Below are 17,111 nucleotides of genomic sequence, written 5' to 3' on the forward strand. Positions count from 1 at the left end.
CAGTAGTTTCCAGGTAAAGTTGTTATAGACAGACACACAAACAAACAAACAAGCTGACAGATGGATAAACCTTGTGAAAACAATACCTGTCCCCAAGCCCCTCTGGGGCGGGGATGGGTAATTGAGGGGAAACCAGGTTAAGCCCTTAACCACAGGGCGTCACTTTCGGGATGCTCGGGCGCAAGGGATCATACCGCGGGGCATCACTTTTGTGATTCTGTGCTATTTTGAATTCGCCCGGGCTTTCAAGTGGTGGCTTGTATCATCTGTCAGTACTGCCAGTGTCCAGCTATGGTCAGCACTGCTAATGTCATCTGCACTCCCATCCATTGATGACAATTTAGCCATTTTTCCCCTGTCCTTGACTCCCCTCCATTACCCTCTCCTCCCGCCCGCCCAGCCGCGCCGCGCTACGCAAATCCTTCCCGTATTTTTCCACTCATTTCATCCATTGCAATGTGCCCTATGCCCTATTCTTATACAATATACCTGGTAATATATATATATATAAAAAAGAGAAAAGGTAATTTTTTTTTCACAGATAATGAATGGAGGAAGGAAAAACAAAGGGAAAAAAAAAATAAGTCCATGTGCTTAAAGGCATCCTCCATTCATAAAATATTTATAACAATTGGATTTAAACTGATGTGGATTAAATGTTTGTGGGAAACAACTCCCAGGAAGTGAATTCCAGAGAGTAGTAGTTTTGGGGATAAATGAATTTTAATAAGCAGAGGTTCTGCATTGCAGGGGAGAGAGTGTGAGTTCATGGGCGCGCCCAGCTGCCTGAGTATTTGGGGGGAAAATGTGAAGGGAATGCACAATTGAAGCCAGTTCGTCAGAGCACTTACGGTAAAAATATTGTTAAAATAATTCTAAAGCAGCAACATCTCTACGTACTGATAATGGAGGAAGGTCCTGCGTAATGGCAGGATTATTGATTAATATAATGGCTTAATTTTGAATTTTGTGCAACTGCCTCAATGTAACTGCTCCACATCCACTCCACAGTGGTGAACAGTATTCGATCTGAGAACACACATGACGTTTGTATATTGTGGCCATCTGCTCGTCAGTGAAGAACTCACGAACTCTGTGCACTGATACTGCCATACACCTGGAATGGGCTAATTATCACCAGGCAACACCCCATGTGCACTTGTTCGCTAATTTTCCCTGTTTATTTCCCCTTGAAATATGCTGTATGACCTATTTTCGTAATAAAAATATACAATATATAAGAAAGGAAGGGAGCAGCCTAAGTGATATTTACATTCACCTGGAACTACCTAATCTATTATGTATTGTCTAGATTTCCTGCCAATCATTTCACAGCATATACATCAGCAGCTGTCACCACGCTGACACAGTCAACCCTTCCCTGCCCATATACGTCATCTGTACTCCCATCCATTGTTGACAATTTAGCCATTTTTCCCCAGTCCTTGACTCCCCCCATCTCCTCTCCATTACCCTCTCCTCCCGCCTGCCCAGCCGTGCCGCACTATGCAAATCCTGCCCAGATTTTTCCACTCATTTCATCCATTGAAATGTGCCCTATGCCCTATTCTTGTACAAAATAATATATATAAAAAAGAGAAAAGGTAATTGATACTGCCATACACCTGGAATGGGCTAATTATCACCTGGCAACACCCCACGTGCACTCGTTCGCTAATTTTCCCTGTTTATTTCCCCTTGAAATATGCCGTATGACCTGTTCTCGTAATAAAAATACCTGTATATATAAGAAAGGAAGGGAGAAGCCTAAGTGATATTTACATTCACCTGGAACTTCCTAATTTATTATGTATTGTATAGATTTCCTGCCAATCATTTCACAACAAATAAATTAGCAGCTGTCACCATGCTGACACTGTCAATCCTTCCCTGCCCATAATACACCACATCATTCAGTTTACTGTCATCTTTCGAGGTGAAACCATGTCGGATTTGCACCCCTCCATTTCCGCCGCTTCTGAGCCCACTGGAAAGGGCCCTGTGACCTCTACCCCTACTAAACCTTGTGTGGGAAGGGGTAAAGGACTAAGTGACTGCTGTGGAACGTGAACTGGCTAATTTATCCATGATAATGACGGACAGTGACTATGATCTTTCGGGTGAATCATGTGATGAGCCAATGGAGGAAATGGTGACAGAAACTCCCAGTTCATGTGCTTCAGTGTCCCAAGTTTGTCCTGGCTCCAAGGGAAAGGAGCCCTTAGTTAATGCAAGTGACAGTGCATAACAGTGTAAATAAACTAGAAATGTAAATAATGTAAATAAAATAGAAAATGTAAATAGAAATGTAAATAATTACTAATATAAAAATATGAGTATAAATACTTGGAGTAATGACAGTGAAAGTGAAAGCTTCGCTCTCTACACTAGTTTACTGAATGAGAAAGTGAATGTCTGGAGTGAAAATAAACTACTAGTAGTGAAGGAAACTTATGGATAAATATTGTATATATATATAAGTATAATAAAGTACTAGCAATATAAAGTGTGAGTGTGTTTATAAATAATAAATGACAGCTCCGCCTCAGAATACTAGCAGGGAACAAGCGTGGGTGGAAAGCTAGTACGCACTTGTAATTTACACTGCTTTCACATTTTTTTTTTTTTTTTTGAAGTAAGGATTCCAAACCACATGAAATTCACAGAATAGTGTTTGTAGTGATATCAGGCAGTGGTAACCATGTTACGAGGTATCAGGAAGTGTAAAGTGGAGACTTCGTTACCCAACTTCAGAAGACTCCACAAGTCCTATAGTAGTCGATGAAGGCTCAACAAACATCCAAAGAGAAAGCTGTAGGTATGTGCCATTTGCATATGTAATTATAATATTCTAGGACTAATATCTGATTTTGGGCAAATATTTTTAAAAAGTCAGTCGGAGCACGATTATCCCCGAGGGATGAGCACGGCGCGCTTCCAACATCCCCGCATTTAAGGGGTTAAGTAAAGCCAAAAGTTTATTAAATCCAATGGTCTTTCCCTCTCCCTCCAGGTGGGAATTCAAACACATTTGAAAATAAATGAGAACAATATCATATTCTGGAACTAAATATGAAAACTATATCCACTTTACATAACCTGGCCCATAATTTTGCTCTTTTGCAACTTATTTCACATCCTTGTCATAACACTTCTTCATGACCTGTACAATATTATTATAATCTATTCTCCACATCACCCTGTTATTTAGCTACAGGTATACGGTTGCCACCCAGCACTGTAAATAGTTTTCTGTGTTACAAGAAACAATTTGGATTGTCACTTGGTGTAGAGCCACCTCAAGTGGGAAAAAGAGTAATAAATGGCAACACAAAGGATAGTTGATATAAAAAGTGAGCAGGACAGACACAGAAAAAGAGAGATAGACATGAAGGAAGAAGTAGGCGGCACTATATATCAAGTGACTGGATGTTGGGTGCCCCCATCTATCACCATCTTGTGAGTGTAAATGTGTTATGAATGGGACTGTGAGGTATTGCCATCTATTATCCGCCAAGCACATTAAGTAAGCACGTTATGTACCTCAATTATTTTTAGAAGTGTTCTGATGCCAGGCCGCCAGAGATGCCTCATGTTGAGTCCCTCCAGGTCCACCAACAATGTCCATGTGGTGATGGGGCGACCCTGAGCAGCCGTAGCTTCCTCAGTGAGATGCAGGCCTTCCTCACAGATGTGTAGAGTCTAGGGGAGAGAGAAGGCTAAACATGATTAAAGGAAATGTGGTGTCCTCAGAGAAACATAGGCTATCCTCACTAATGTGCAGCATCTAGGGGAGGGGAAAAGGTTAACCAACTTAGCATGAAGATTTCTTTGTCATTTTATTTTTGCTATCTCCTGATGATTTCATTTCGTTTGGGAGAAACTAGTCGAACTAGAAGGGTTAGATACAGCCATCAATTACTTAGCCAGTACCAGATGTCCTTCCTCAGTTGAATACAACTGTCTGTTGGTAGCAGGTAACAACAAGGCACCATACTAAAGGAGTAAAGACATTAAGTTACACAATGATATTTAGATCTCCCAAACAGTGTACATCTGACAGTACAAATTCACTTTAAGATTAAAAGCATTTGAGTTGGATTATTTGACACTGCTAGGAGAGGGGCAGAAATATATATTTTTTTAGGATCAGTTTTTATGTCCCTTGAATCTATACGATATCCTTTTTTACTTTATTCTTGATGCTACCAGCTGATGTGTTATAACTTGTGAAAGGCCTCCCATATTGAGGGAATTTACTGATTTTAAATGTAATCCCTCCAGTTCAAAACGTCTTTCCAAAGCTAAAAAAAAATCATCAGGAGATGGCAAGAATAAAATGAAAAACAATGTCCCCAGGCTCAAAGAGTTAACATGTATTATTGCAGACTGCCAAAGGATTATTTGTCTTAAAAAGCAGACCAGTATTAGATGAGTAAGACAAGAGGTACAAATTTAAGTAGCTAAAGCAGCTTTGTTGTGATATCACAACTTTACTATGCAACTGGAAGAAGCAGGTAAATTCTTTTTACAGGCAAAAATGATGAAGGTAAGGTAGTGGTGGACAGCAAGGATATTACAGATGCCTGGAAATAGCATTATAACCGGTTGCTGAGGATGGAGTTTGACTGAAACAGGGAAGGTTTGGAGTCAGTGGATCAAATGTTTGACCCTTGGACTTTGATTATGCTGCTACTGTGAGCAGGGCTATAGGCAGGATGCAGTTGAGGAAGACAGTGGGTGTGTCTGGGTTGACTGCTGAAATGATGAAGGCCTCGATGGATACAGAGCGGGTTAATGATTTGAAAAATACGACTATATATGAGCATGTTACCCCAGGTGCCTCGCAGAAAAATGTGAGTGTAAATACGTCAAGGGAAAGGATGATGTCCTGGAAAAAGAAAATTATAGATGCATCAAACTTTTGGACAAGATAATGAAGTAATGAACAGAGCCTTAGACAGTACAGTTAGGGAAAAAATCAACACTGATGAGATGCAGTTCAGGTTTATGCCAGGCAAAGGGACCATTAATATCATATTAATTGTCTGACAGCTCCAGGAATAATATATAGGAAAGAAAAGGGAGCCATACTTGTTTTTGTTGATTTGGAGAAGGCCTCTGACAGAGTCTCTATGGGAGATGGGGAAGTGGGCAAAGGGAAAGCTTGGGATCAAAGAATGGCTGCTTAGAGTGGTTATGGCCATGTATGTGGGTACTCACACCAGGTGAGTGAATGGAGATCTGTGTGTTGAGTTTTCCGTGAATGTTGGCATGCACCAGGGCTCAGTCTTGAGCCCCTTATTGTTTGTTATGGTGCATGAAGCTCTCTCACGTGACTTCAGAAATGGACTCCCATGGGAAATGTCATGTGCTGATGACTTGGTGTTGACTGCAGACAATGAAAGGGAGGTGGAGGAAAGATTTAGGAAATGGAGAAATGGAATGGGAAGCAGTGGTTTGGGAGTAAGTGCAGATAAAACATGAGTGATGATCTCTAGTACTGGTGGTGGTACTGTCAAAGCGGAGGGAGTGTGACAATGTGCCACAAGGGTGTGGGAAGTAACTCCATCATGAGCAGTATCTGTGACATGATAAGTGGGTGCACAGGAGATGTAGTGGTATTACAGGTAGACTGTGAAATACAGTATCACTGATTTCATGTGTACAGTATGTGGAGTGTCATGGCAAGCATGTGGAGATTGTCAAGCATGAAAGGATTGATTCTGCTGGTGACTCTATTCAGTGTGGGTGAGTTTTGTTATTTAGAGGACAGTTATGTGTTGGAGTTGGGGCTGGAGCTACCTCTGTGGTGAAGGTATGGAGTTGTTGGAGGAAGTTCAGGGAGCTGTTGCTTCCCCTAACACTGAGAGGGCTCTCCCTTCATGCTAACATGCTAAGGGCTCTTTATATGCAGCATATGTTAGAAGTGTAATGCTGAATGGTAGCAAGACCTTGGCAGTACAGGATGTGGATAATTATAGACTCAAACATACATAAATGACAACGATTAGATGGATGTGTAGTGGGTCCTTGAATGCAAGGTCTGGGGAGGGGCTAGAATTATGACTGAAAAACTGAGAGGAAGGATGGGACTGGAGTGTATTGGTGTTGTCATGAGGAGGGGTAGATTGAGATGGTTTGGGAATGTCGAGAGAATGGAGGATGACAAACTAGGTGCAGAAGGTGAGAAGTGTGAACACTGGGGGGAAGGGATGTGAGAGGCAGACTGAATAAAACCTGGGATGAGGTCATACAGTGTGACCTCAGGGATAAAGGACTGAGTAGGGAGGCTGTCAGAGATCAAGCAGCGTGAGGAGCTGCCATGACGAGACCAAGGCCAATGTGTGTAAGCATGCTGGAGTCTTTATAAATGAAATGGTATGATAGGCAATGTCGGAACTTTGATGTGCAATTTTCCTGTAGTTCATTGTGGATTTAGCACAAAAATATTATTTACAAAGGTAACTCACAGCATGAACTTACTATGACTTTGTCCCTAGATAATTCATTACTGTACTTAGGATCCACACATGCTATAAACTACAGTTAAAATATTGCCACTGCTAGAAATACTTCAAGAAAATATTACTGGCATGCACTTCATAATGTCCAAGCCTGTCAAGGAATTATGAAATACAGGCCGTCCTCGTTATAACAATGAGATGGGTTTAGGAAAACCTATCGTTGAGCCAGGATATCGTTAATCGAGGACATTAGAACATACAGTAGAAAGTATAGGGATGTGCTGTTGAGCCTCGGGATACCCCCCCCAACCAAGTCACCAAGTCCAAAACCCACCCAAATGAGTCCAAAAACAAGTTTTTAGTTCACCTAAACCCCCAAATAGCTTTAAAACAACCTAAACTAAGCATAAAATCAGTATATAACTCACTTACACCCAAAAATAATATCTGAATTTTATCAAAAATGAGTGGGAAAAAAATCAAACATAGTAAACTGTAACCAAAAATGACAGTGTTCACCCAACCTATCACTAAAACACAGTAATCAAAGTCTAAAAACAGTTTATAAAATTAATCAACTTAACCACAAAATTTAAGTCTACAATATCATCAAAGTCTGTTAACAAAGAAACCATTGGAAAAATCCCATTGGATAATCGGGGACTAGCCATCGCTAGGCAGGGAAGGGTGTTAATTTTTTTACATCATTATGGCAGGATATTGCATAGCGATTGATTGTACAGTGGGGTATGGCTGTATTTAACTGCTTTGCAGTACTATTACAGAAATACACCAAAAATGTAAAGGCAAAGTACAGTTACACTAAGATGTAATATGTACTGTAGTGTCCCAAGATATTCATGAGTCATATTCTGACCACAATCAACACTGCCATCTATTAAAAATCCTAACAGCAACTATTATTGCACAATCCCAGTTATCTGATATCCAGACAACTGGGAAATTCACGAACTGGCAAATATCTAATAAAAACATAAGCATGTTCCAAACTGAATGCCCATTCTTGCACGGGGTAGTCACATGTCAAGTGGGACTGGATGAAGTCAGGCTATGTGAAGTGAAGGCATTTCCAGTCAAGGTCGTTTCCTTGCCAATCCCCTTCCCAACCCTCCCTCCCTCTTTCCCCTCCTCTAATTCACTCACCCTCCACAGCTCCACAAATCACCAGTCTGCTTACCGCTGCTGGTCAGTAAACAAGCACCCTCACTGTTGTGTTGTCGTGTCATGATAGTGATTTGTACACACCGTGATGCCTAAAGTGCAAGCTAATCTTCGTGCACAGTGCTCACCTTGAAACAGAAGCTGGACAAATTCAAGAGACTTGAAAATGGCAAATATTATGACACTGATAACATAATCTAACATAGGAAATTCCATGATTTATGATATCAAGTCCTAAGGAGCCAAGTTCAAGGAATTTTTAGTAAAAAGCAAGACAAACAGATCCACTGAAAAAAAGGTATACTGTACTTTTCATTGGTCAAAAATGTGTGATACCGCTACAGTTTTCTACCTAACAAACCAACTATTTAACTACCCAAGAGCTTGTAGTATCATACAGTACCTTGGCAAGTCTAATCTGTTAAGTATTCATTTTATTCATAAAAATTTGGAAAAATAAACAACAGAAATAAATCTTTAGCATTTATTGGTGAACTGATGATTTGGAAAGATGTGTTGTACAGCAGAATTATCACAACTCCCTTGCTCACAGTTGTGCACGTGACTGTGGCCTGCCAATTTATTCCTCACCTGACCGACGTCACTCCACTCCTCCCTTGCCACTCAGCTGTTTCACAGGTAATACAGTAAATACACATGAATTGCAAGCACAATAATTTTGTGACACAAAACAAATGCTTCATTTCTATTGGCAACAATTTAATTTTTCTGCCAGAGCAAATGAATTTATAAGTCATCTTAGAATGTACTGTATTTGCATTGGCAGAAAAGATGAAACCTAGCTGACAGAGATGAAGGTTTGTTTTGTCAGACAAAATTACCATGCTTGCAATTCTTACATATTTATTGCAATATCTGCAAAACAGGTGAGTGGTGAATGAGGGGTGGAGTGACGGTGGTCAGACGAGGAATAAATAGGCGGACCGCAGATGTATACACAACTGTGAGCAAGGGAGTTGTGATAATTCTACTGTTTAACACTTCAATCAAAATCAAATGTTCACTAATAATGCCCACGATTTATTTCCCTATTTTATTTTGTTGTGTTTGATGAATAAAATAATGAATGATATTTGACAAAATGGACTTACCATGTGCATTTTGCACTACTGCAAGACACTGCAATCACATGTGTTATGTCTATGGGGTGTGTTTAAGAGGTTGATTCTAATGGAAAATGTTAGTATGGCCCTGGATACAAGTGGTAGTGTATATACTACCATGATATAGCCTATGTATAAGAGTACAAATCAGATATCTTGGAAAAATTAGTAACCAGGAAGGTAAATTCCCCAAACTTCCTGGTTAACTGGGATTGTACTGTACAATGGTCATTACCTGTTCCTACACAATCTTACCACTTCTGCCCCTACTTACAATCCATTCTTTACTTATCACACTATCTATGTTAAATCACTGACATCCCAAAATCAATATTTTTGAGTTCTTACCATTATCAACCACTGTATTCCAAAGATGCAGTCACCTTTCTTAAATGAATAAATTTTCTATCTCAATAACCATTCACCTACCCTTAAATGCTCACTACTGGTACAACAATAAAAAGTTTTAGCTATATGAAATTAAATAAACTAATTATCAGTCACCCACAATAATAAGCCTTGAAACAACAATAAATATTAGACAACCACAAAGGGTACTTCCTCACAAAAACATAAGCCCCTGAAACAACAGTAAATATTAAACAACAACAAAGGGTACTTCCTCATTACCACATAAGCCCTTAAAACAACAGTAATACTGTATCAGAAAACCACAAATAGTTGCTCCTCACAACAACTTAAGCCTTTGAATCAACAGTAAATATTAGACAACCATAAAGAGTAGTTCCTCACCACAACAGTAATACTCACGTGCTTCAATAGTCCTTCCTCGCCCACACTTTTAACCAGCCCCTTAACATCCATCTGGCCTAGACGTAGTAAGTACAACGGTCTGCCTTCTGGAAGATAATAATAAATATACATGAATTTTCTCAACATAAGTATAAGATGCGTAAATGATTGTGAGGCTCATTTCACTAGGCATTCTGTTGACAATTCTTCTGCTTTTGTAATTTTTCTTTCCTTCACTATGGTTTCTGCATCATCCTAGCTTCTCATGGAAAAAAGGGTCAGGGTAATATCAATGCCTAGACCAATGTCATGTCATATGAGTTACCAGTAACCACAACAAAACAAATTCCATGGAACTTTCACTCTGACCCAATAACAAGTCTTCCCACCACATCACATTACATCCACCTTTATCCTTACTTAATTGCAATTCTTTCCTACTATTGCCTCACACTCAACCCTATCCTATCATTATCACTAGACAACTAATAACCATTCCTTTCACCACATCACACTGATCCATACTTTTATCATAATTCAGATGCAATCTTTTTCTACCATCACTCCATAGCCAACCCCATTCTATCTTTATCCCCATTCAGCTGATATCTCTTCCCTCTGCCACCTCAAACTCCAACTCCCTCAGTTCTGCGAAAGTGCAATTTCTTCCTTCCACATTATCACACTCCACTCAACTAAATATTTATCAAGACTCCAATCCAATCCTTCCACACCAAACACTCCACCTTATCTCACCTTTATCTTAACTCAGAAGCAGTCCCTTCCCTCTACTATATAATTTTCCAATCTTGTGCACCTTAATCTTAACTCAATAGCAGTCCCTTCCCTCCATTATATCACTCTCCATCCTACTGAACCTTAATCCTAACTCAATTACAATCCCATCCTTCCACCACAACACATCCCACACTAATGCACCTTTGTCCTGATGATGCCAGCCCCCAGGGAAGTAATCCTGAAGGACCTGTGGTGGCTGGTACTGACTCATGGTCTTGTCCAGCTGGTTCTTCTTTCGCCAAATCAGTGAGTGACTCAGCATCTCTCGTGCCTTCTCAATGTTGAAATCTCGTGCCCTCAGGAATCTTAGCAGGCATGTGTCGCTAGGGACCTGGGAGAACATTATAAGGGCTCAGGTAAGCTTGTGCTGTAAAACTAGGAAAGAACACTACTGTTTTTTCAGATTAACTTGGTATAAACTTTTGCTCTTTGCAGCTTACCTCACATACCTCAATGGCTGAACAAGACAAAACTATGGCTGCGCATTCTTTTCCATTGCACTTCTTTGTGATTACCACCATCTTCCAGTGTTAATCTCTTACTAGAGTTCAGTAATGAAGATGGATAGACAGCAATTTTACCAAAGTTAAAGTGGATAGAGTCTAAGTAAAATATTTAACTGTCTTCAACAGACACAGAGTGGTCAAGTGGTCTAAGGTACAAGTCAGTAAATGTGCTGTGCATACCCTAATCTGAATCCCTTGGAGATGGTTGAAGGTTTTCTGATCCTGTAATGCATCTTGGGCATAAGACACCTACTGTACTCTTAAATGTTCCAGGCTATGGTAGCTTAACCCCAGTTCCATACATCTCACAAGGGCATGATAGGTTTGGATGATGTCTTTATATTACATCATCATCACCATCATGCATATGCAGAACAATATTTCATCCATCCATCATCTAATCCTACGTTGCCCCATGAGGAGCGTAGGAGCCCGGGGCTAGGAAAGTTGGTCTTGGTATTTAAGATGAGAGTGACCAGCCTCATTCATCCCTGAGTGGCATTACATGAGCACAGACTTTCTCCTCCAATTCCACCTTAGACGATTCCGGTGCTGTTCCTCCATCTCTTCCCCCCTCTGACTTCCTCATGGCTGACATTAAAATTTCTTCAGTTGATGTAATTTCTGCCATCACTGGCCTCAGTACTAACAAGGCATATGGGCCTGATGGGGTCCCTCCTGTTGTTCTCAAGAACTGTGCTTCTGTGCTTACACCCTGCCTAGGCAAACTCTTTCGCCTTTGTCTGTCAACTTGTACCTTTCCTTCTTGCTGGAAGTTTGCTCTCATTCAGCCAGTCCCAAAGAAGGGTGACCACTCCCAACCCTCCAACTATCGTCCAATTGCTTTAACGTCCTGTATTTCAAAAGTTTTTGAGTCAATTCTTAATAGAAAAATTTTAAGGCATCTTTCCTATCACAACCTTCTTTCCGATCGTCAGTATGGGTTCCGTCAGGGACGCTCCACTGGCGATCTTCTCACCTACCTTTCACACTCCTGGTCATCCTCCTTTCGGGACTTTGGCGAAAGCTTTGCCATTGCACTTGACATCTCAAAGGCTTTCGATCGAGTCTGGCATAAATCTTTAATTTCCAAACTGCCCTCCTACGGTTTCTTTCCTTCTATCTGTGCCTTCATCGCTAGCTTCCTTTCTGGTCGTTCTATAGCCGCTGTTGTAGACGGCTATCGTTCTTCTCCTAGATCTATCAACAGTGGTGTTCCTCAGGGCTCTGTCCTATCACCAACTCTCTTCCTTTTATTCATCAATGATCTTCTAAGCTGTACATCTAACCCTATCCACTCATACGCTGATGACTCCACCCTTCACCTTTCCATTCGGTTCCCACAACGCCCATCTCAACAGTTATTTCAAGAAACAAGGGATGAGGCTATGGCACACCTAATGTCTGACTTGGCTTGTATCTCTGACTGGGGTAAAAATAATATGGTTGTCTTTAATGCATCTAAGACTCAGTTCTTACACCTATCAACCCGACAAAATCTTCCACACGTATACCCATTAATGTTTAATAATATTCAGCTTAATCCTGCATCATCCTTGAACAAGCTTGGGGTTTCATTTACTCGGGACTTATCTTGGAAAGATCATATTACATCTCTTGTAAAATCTGCTTCCAAGAGATTGGGTGTGCTAAGCTGACTCCGCTCTTTCTTTACCCCTGCACAATTGATGACTCTATACAGGAGTTTTATCCGCCCCTGTGTGGAGTACAACTCTCATGTGTGGGGAGGCTCCCCACATACAGCTCTTCTCAATAGGGTGGAGTCAAAGGCTTTTCGTCTCATTAACTCTCCTCCTCTTACTGACTCCCTTCAACCTCTGTCTCTTCGCCGCACTGTTGCATCTTTATCTCTTTTCTATTGCTACTTTAATGGTCACTGCTCCTCTGAACTCTCTGCTTGCATTCCTCCACCTCTACGACGGGCGCGTAGCACCCGTCTGGCAGCAAACTCTCATCCCTTTTCTGTCCAACTCTCTAATGCAAGAGTTAACCGCTACTCCCAGTCTTTCATTTATGCAACAGGTCAGCTCTGGAACTGTCTCCCTCTATCTGTATTTCCTGCTGCCTATGATCTCCAGTCTTTCAAACGCAGTGTGTCCAGGCATCTCAAAATGATCGGATCTTGAATTTGGCTCTCTATTGTATTTTGTTTTTCTCTTGGAGGGAACAGTTACTGCGGGCTCATGGCCTTTGGTTCCTTCTTCCTCGCATAAAAAATAAAAAATAAAAACAAATAAACCCCAACCATCCCTTGGATATAAACCTTCACTGGCTCAATCCGACTGGAGCACCTTTATTACCCACTAAAGCACCAGGAGCCAAAATTTGGTTATATGGTTACCACCCAGCATGATAAATGGTTTCCTGGTGTACAGGAAACCATTTGGCTTGTCACTCTATGTAGAGTCACCAACAGGCAGAAGGAAGAGGAAAGAATGAAAGAAAGAAAGACACAAGAGGGAATATAAAGTCACTTGCAGGCAGAAGAAAGAGGAAAGAATGAAGGAAAAAAAGACAGAAGAGGATGGATGGAAAGAAGGATGGAGGAGAGGAAAGGGCAGACACCCGAGAGCAGCACTACATCAAGTGAGTGGATGGTGAGCACCCCCACCTACCACATTAGAACAATAGTAATGGCACTAAATCTTACTGTTCAACATAAAAATCTTTGCATGAAGCAGTACAAAGCCAAAAACAATTGGCTATACTATCCAACTAATTACAAGGAAATATTTCCTGTCAATCAGAAACTTTTGCTGCAATGAGGCAGGAAGTACACTGTGTAAGAAGGAATGATCAAATTATGTAAATACTTAAAGCATTAGCAACTGCTCTGAAAAACCATCAACAATACTCCAGGAAGAGCAAAACAATAATCACAAATACATGGATAAAATAACTTGTAATGTTCCTAACACTAACCAACATATCTATCTGTTTATCTGCATCAATCAATATCACGACCACAGCAGGACCAGGCCCTCTACACAGATGGACAATTACAGCCAAAATTTAACCATTCCTTCAGCCTGCAAAGTCAGTATATACAGCAGGACCAGACTTCTACTCAGATGCATAATTATGACCAGAATTTAATCCTTCCCTCTGCTTGCAAAGTCAGTAGGAAGAAGGAAGCATGTGAAAGATGAAGTGTCATAATGGCTGTGCTTATGTGTACCAGAGTCTGTATATATCACTGGTACAGCCACCAGGATGTGACCATATGCAGGTGTATGAAAGAACAGATTACCAGTACCCATTCTAAAGGTCCAATATGGCTGGAATTGAAACCTTAGATTTGGGGTACTTGCATCTTAAGACATGTACTCACACCACCAAGTCACTGCAGTTCTAACAAGTCACACAAGTGTTTAGATTCTAAAGGCATTTGTGAAGGAATGTAATAACTGAATGAAAATAAAACACCTTTGGTTACTCACCTTGCCTTTCTGCAATTCTGCCACCCACTTTTTAAGCTGAATGAGGCGTGATTCCTGGAGAGGCGTGAGATCACCTAAGCAACGCTTGATATACTCAGCTTCCACCTTGTTGTTTTCTGTACCCAGGGAAACAAAAGCATTATATTTTTCCAAACAACAATTTCTGAATAACTAAACCCTTCTGTAATCACCTCTTTCATTTTAATATGACAACCAAAAGATGATTTTATTCAAGTCTGGAAGGATCTCCAGCAGTGAAGGGGTTAATGAAGGTTATAATGTAACCCCTCAGCTCAGCGAGTTTCCTCCAAGCTTAACAAAATTGATTGGAGGTGGCATGAATGAACTAAAATCAGGGAAATCTGACTTAAAGAATGAAAAATATTCCATTAATGTAAAAAATTAAAGAGCTGTATCCATGATGACAAACTCAACAATTCATTCTTTTTTAGTTAAACAGCAAAAACAATGATAAAATTTACTAATAATGTTAGAGTAATTAGTAATAATGCTTCATTACATAAAATAATTCATCATGACGGAAAAGAAAAAATTAAATTTCCTGTAGCTCAGCAAGTGCTACGATCCAAAATTACGCACAATGAAGTTCAATTCTGTCAGGCTAATCTTTGTAAATACAGTATTAGTATACAGTACTTAAGTTAGCCAAGGTGATTATAGCTAAAGAGAAAGGACGAGAGTAGGACTGCTGCATTAGAAAACAAAAGAAGTCAGTGATACACTACACAAACCCTGAAGCTCTGTAATGACTAAAAGTCTCGTATATACTTTATCCATCATTATTTTAGCTTTCTTAATATTTAAGATATCATATTAGTACGCTTTAAGTAAAAGTCATTACTGTACTGATAAACATCAAATATCTACATACCAAGTATATGATTTAACAACTAAACACTTCAATACCCACTGCAGTAAAGCACACATTAAACTTGTAACTATTTCAATTATGCTTTTCAAGAGAAAAGCATATGTAACATACACAATATTAGCTTCTCTATATTGTGCATACAATACATACTGGTAAATCTATATACCATATCCAACTACAATACTTAACAAATTACCAATCATTTCTCAAATGTTGAATAAAATTACTGCTAGAAGGCATGATTAGATATATGCTTCTTATCTAACAGCATCAATTAGCAACGATAACTGAACAAATAATATCATCTAATGTGATGGTTCCAGTAACACAAATTCAACTTTACACAGCAGGTTTTCTTATTAGGTTACCATAGTCAAGTCTTCCTTTATCTGCTTCCTCTGGTACTCTATGTTCCTTGAGCCATTTTATGCGCTCTGCTTTTGACACTAAAGCACCTGTGTATGGTTCAAGCAGGAAAGAAAGAGAATATGCACATAATATCACTGGATTGGCTGAAATGTTACAATACAGTATGGTATTAAAAAATAATAATAATGAAAAACGTGCAAACATACCTCAATACTCACAGCACTTCACTTATACAGCTTTATTACTCAAGTACACATATATCCCAATGCAGTTCTCACAAAATACTCATACAGTACACATATAAATAAGCATTCATTTTCATTCTTATACACTCCAACCAGCCAGCCATCCACTATCCAGTCCTTCATTTCCTCATGAGAAGTACAGAATCACAGAGTTCACCATACACAAATAAAACTATGGTACAAACATCTACAACTACTGTGCACCCACACTCAGCATCATCCATACTCAGTAACAGGTGGTGGCAACCATCATCTACTCACTTGATTTAGTGCAGCCTACTTCCATGACATTTATTATTTTTTTTCTGTGTCTACCTTCCTCTCTTCCTATTTCTCCTATTCTTCCTGTCATTTTTTTATTCTTTCTTCTTTACACTTCAGGTGGCTCTACAATGAGTGACAAGCCTAATGATTTCCTGAAATCCATTTACAATGCTGGGTGGAAACCATATAACCAAATAACAGGGTGATATGGAACCTACAATGGCGCCCCTGTTACCTGGGAGGATAGATGCAAATGTGGCATCCATCCAAACCTCCACATTCTTCCTTACATCTTGCTGTGGCAAGGTGCTGTCTACTGTAGGGAACATCAGCCTTGCAAGGGCAGCTGCTTGCCTGTGATTGATAGGTCTGCTCAGCCAGGCAGACTGGGGTTGCTCAACAACAACATTCATACTTACTCACATCCATATCCACTCCCAAACCTACAGGGAAACAAACAACCATCCTTGTATGCATGCATGCAAGCACACACACAGGCACGCATGAACCCACGCAAGCACACACACACACACACACACACACACACACACACACACATATTGGAAATGGGTATAAGTACCAGGAGGCCATCACTGAATTATTTGTTGGGTAATGAATTAATCACAAAAACGAGAGAAGAGAAAGATTTGGGAGTGCTGGTCCAAGATAGTTTGTCACATGAAAAACATATTAACAAGATAGTTAGAGAGATGTATAAACTCTTGACTAACATAAGTGTAGCATTTCATTAGGCTATATGGATGAGATGATGAAAAAATTGATAGTGGCCATGACATGCCCCAGGTTAGAATATGCAGGGAAGTGTGGTTCCCACACAAAAAGAAAGATATAAACAAGATTGAGAGAATACAAAGAACAGCAACCAAGATGGTCCTCAGTCTGGCAGATCTGTCATACAGAGAGAGGCTGGAAATGCTGGATTTGCCTTCCTTAGAGGAAAGGAGAAAGAGGAGAGACATGACTGCAGTGTTCAGGACCATGATAGGAGTAGATAAAATTGACCGAGAAGATGTTTGTATGGGACAAGAC

At 40.1% G+C, this 17,111-nt stretch overlaps 1 protein-coding gene across 1 annotated transcript in view; it reads right to left on the reverse strand.

Moving 5' to 3' along the window:
• Window positions 1-17,111, reverse strand: part of retm (real-time) — a 247,637-nt gene that overhangs the window by 71,837 nt on the left and 158,689 nt on the right. The window contains exons 7-10 of the mRNA XM_080284937.1: window positions 14,292-14,454; window positions 10,466-10,655; window positions 9,545-9,633; window positions 3,544-3,702 (exon numbers count right to left, since the gene is read on the reverse strand). Coding sequence (XP_080141063.1) covers window positions 3,544-3,702; window positions 9,545-9,633; window positions 10,466-10,655; window positions 14,292-14,454 — 601 coding nt within the window. The remainder of the gene's footprint in view (window positions 1-3,543; window positions 3,703-9,544; window positions 9,634-10,465; window positions 10,656-14,291; window positions 14,455-17,111) is intronic.

The sequence above is a fragment of the Coenobita brevimanus genome, chromosome 103 (assembly GCF_032717465.1).
Source record: "Coenobita brevimanus isolate Jiangsu-jjx chromosome 103, ASM3271746v2, whole genome shotgun sequence".
Taxonomy (NCBI): domain Eukaryota; kingdom Metazoa; phylum Arthropoda; class Malacostraca; order Decapoda; family Coenobitidae; genus Coenobita; species Coenobita brevimanus.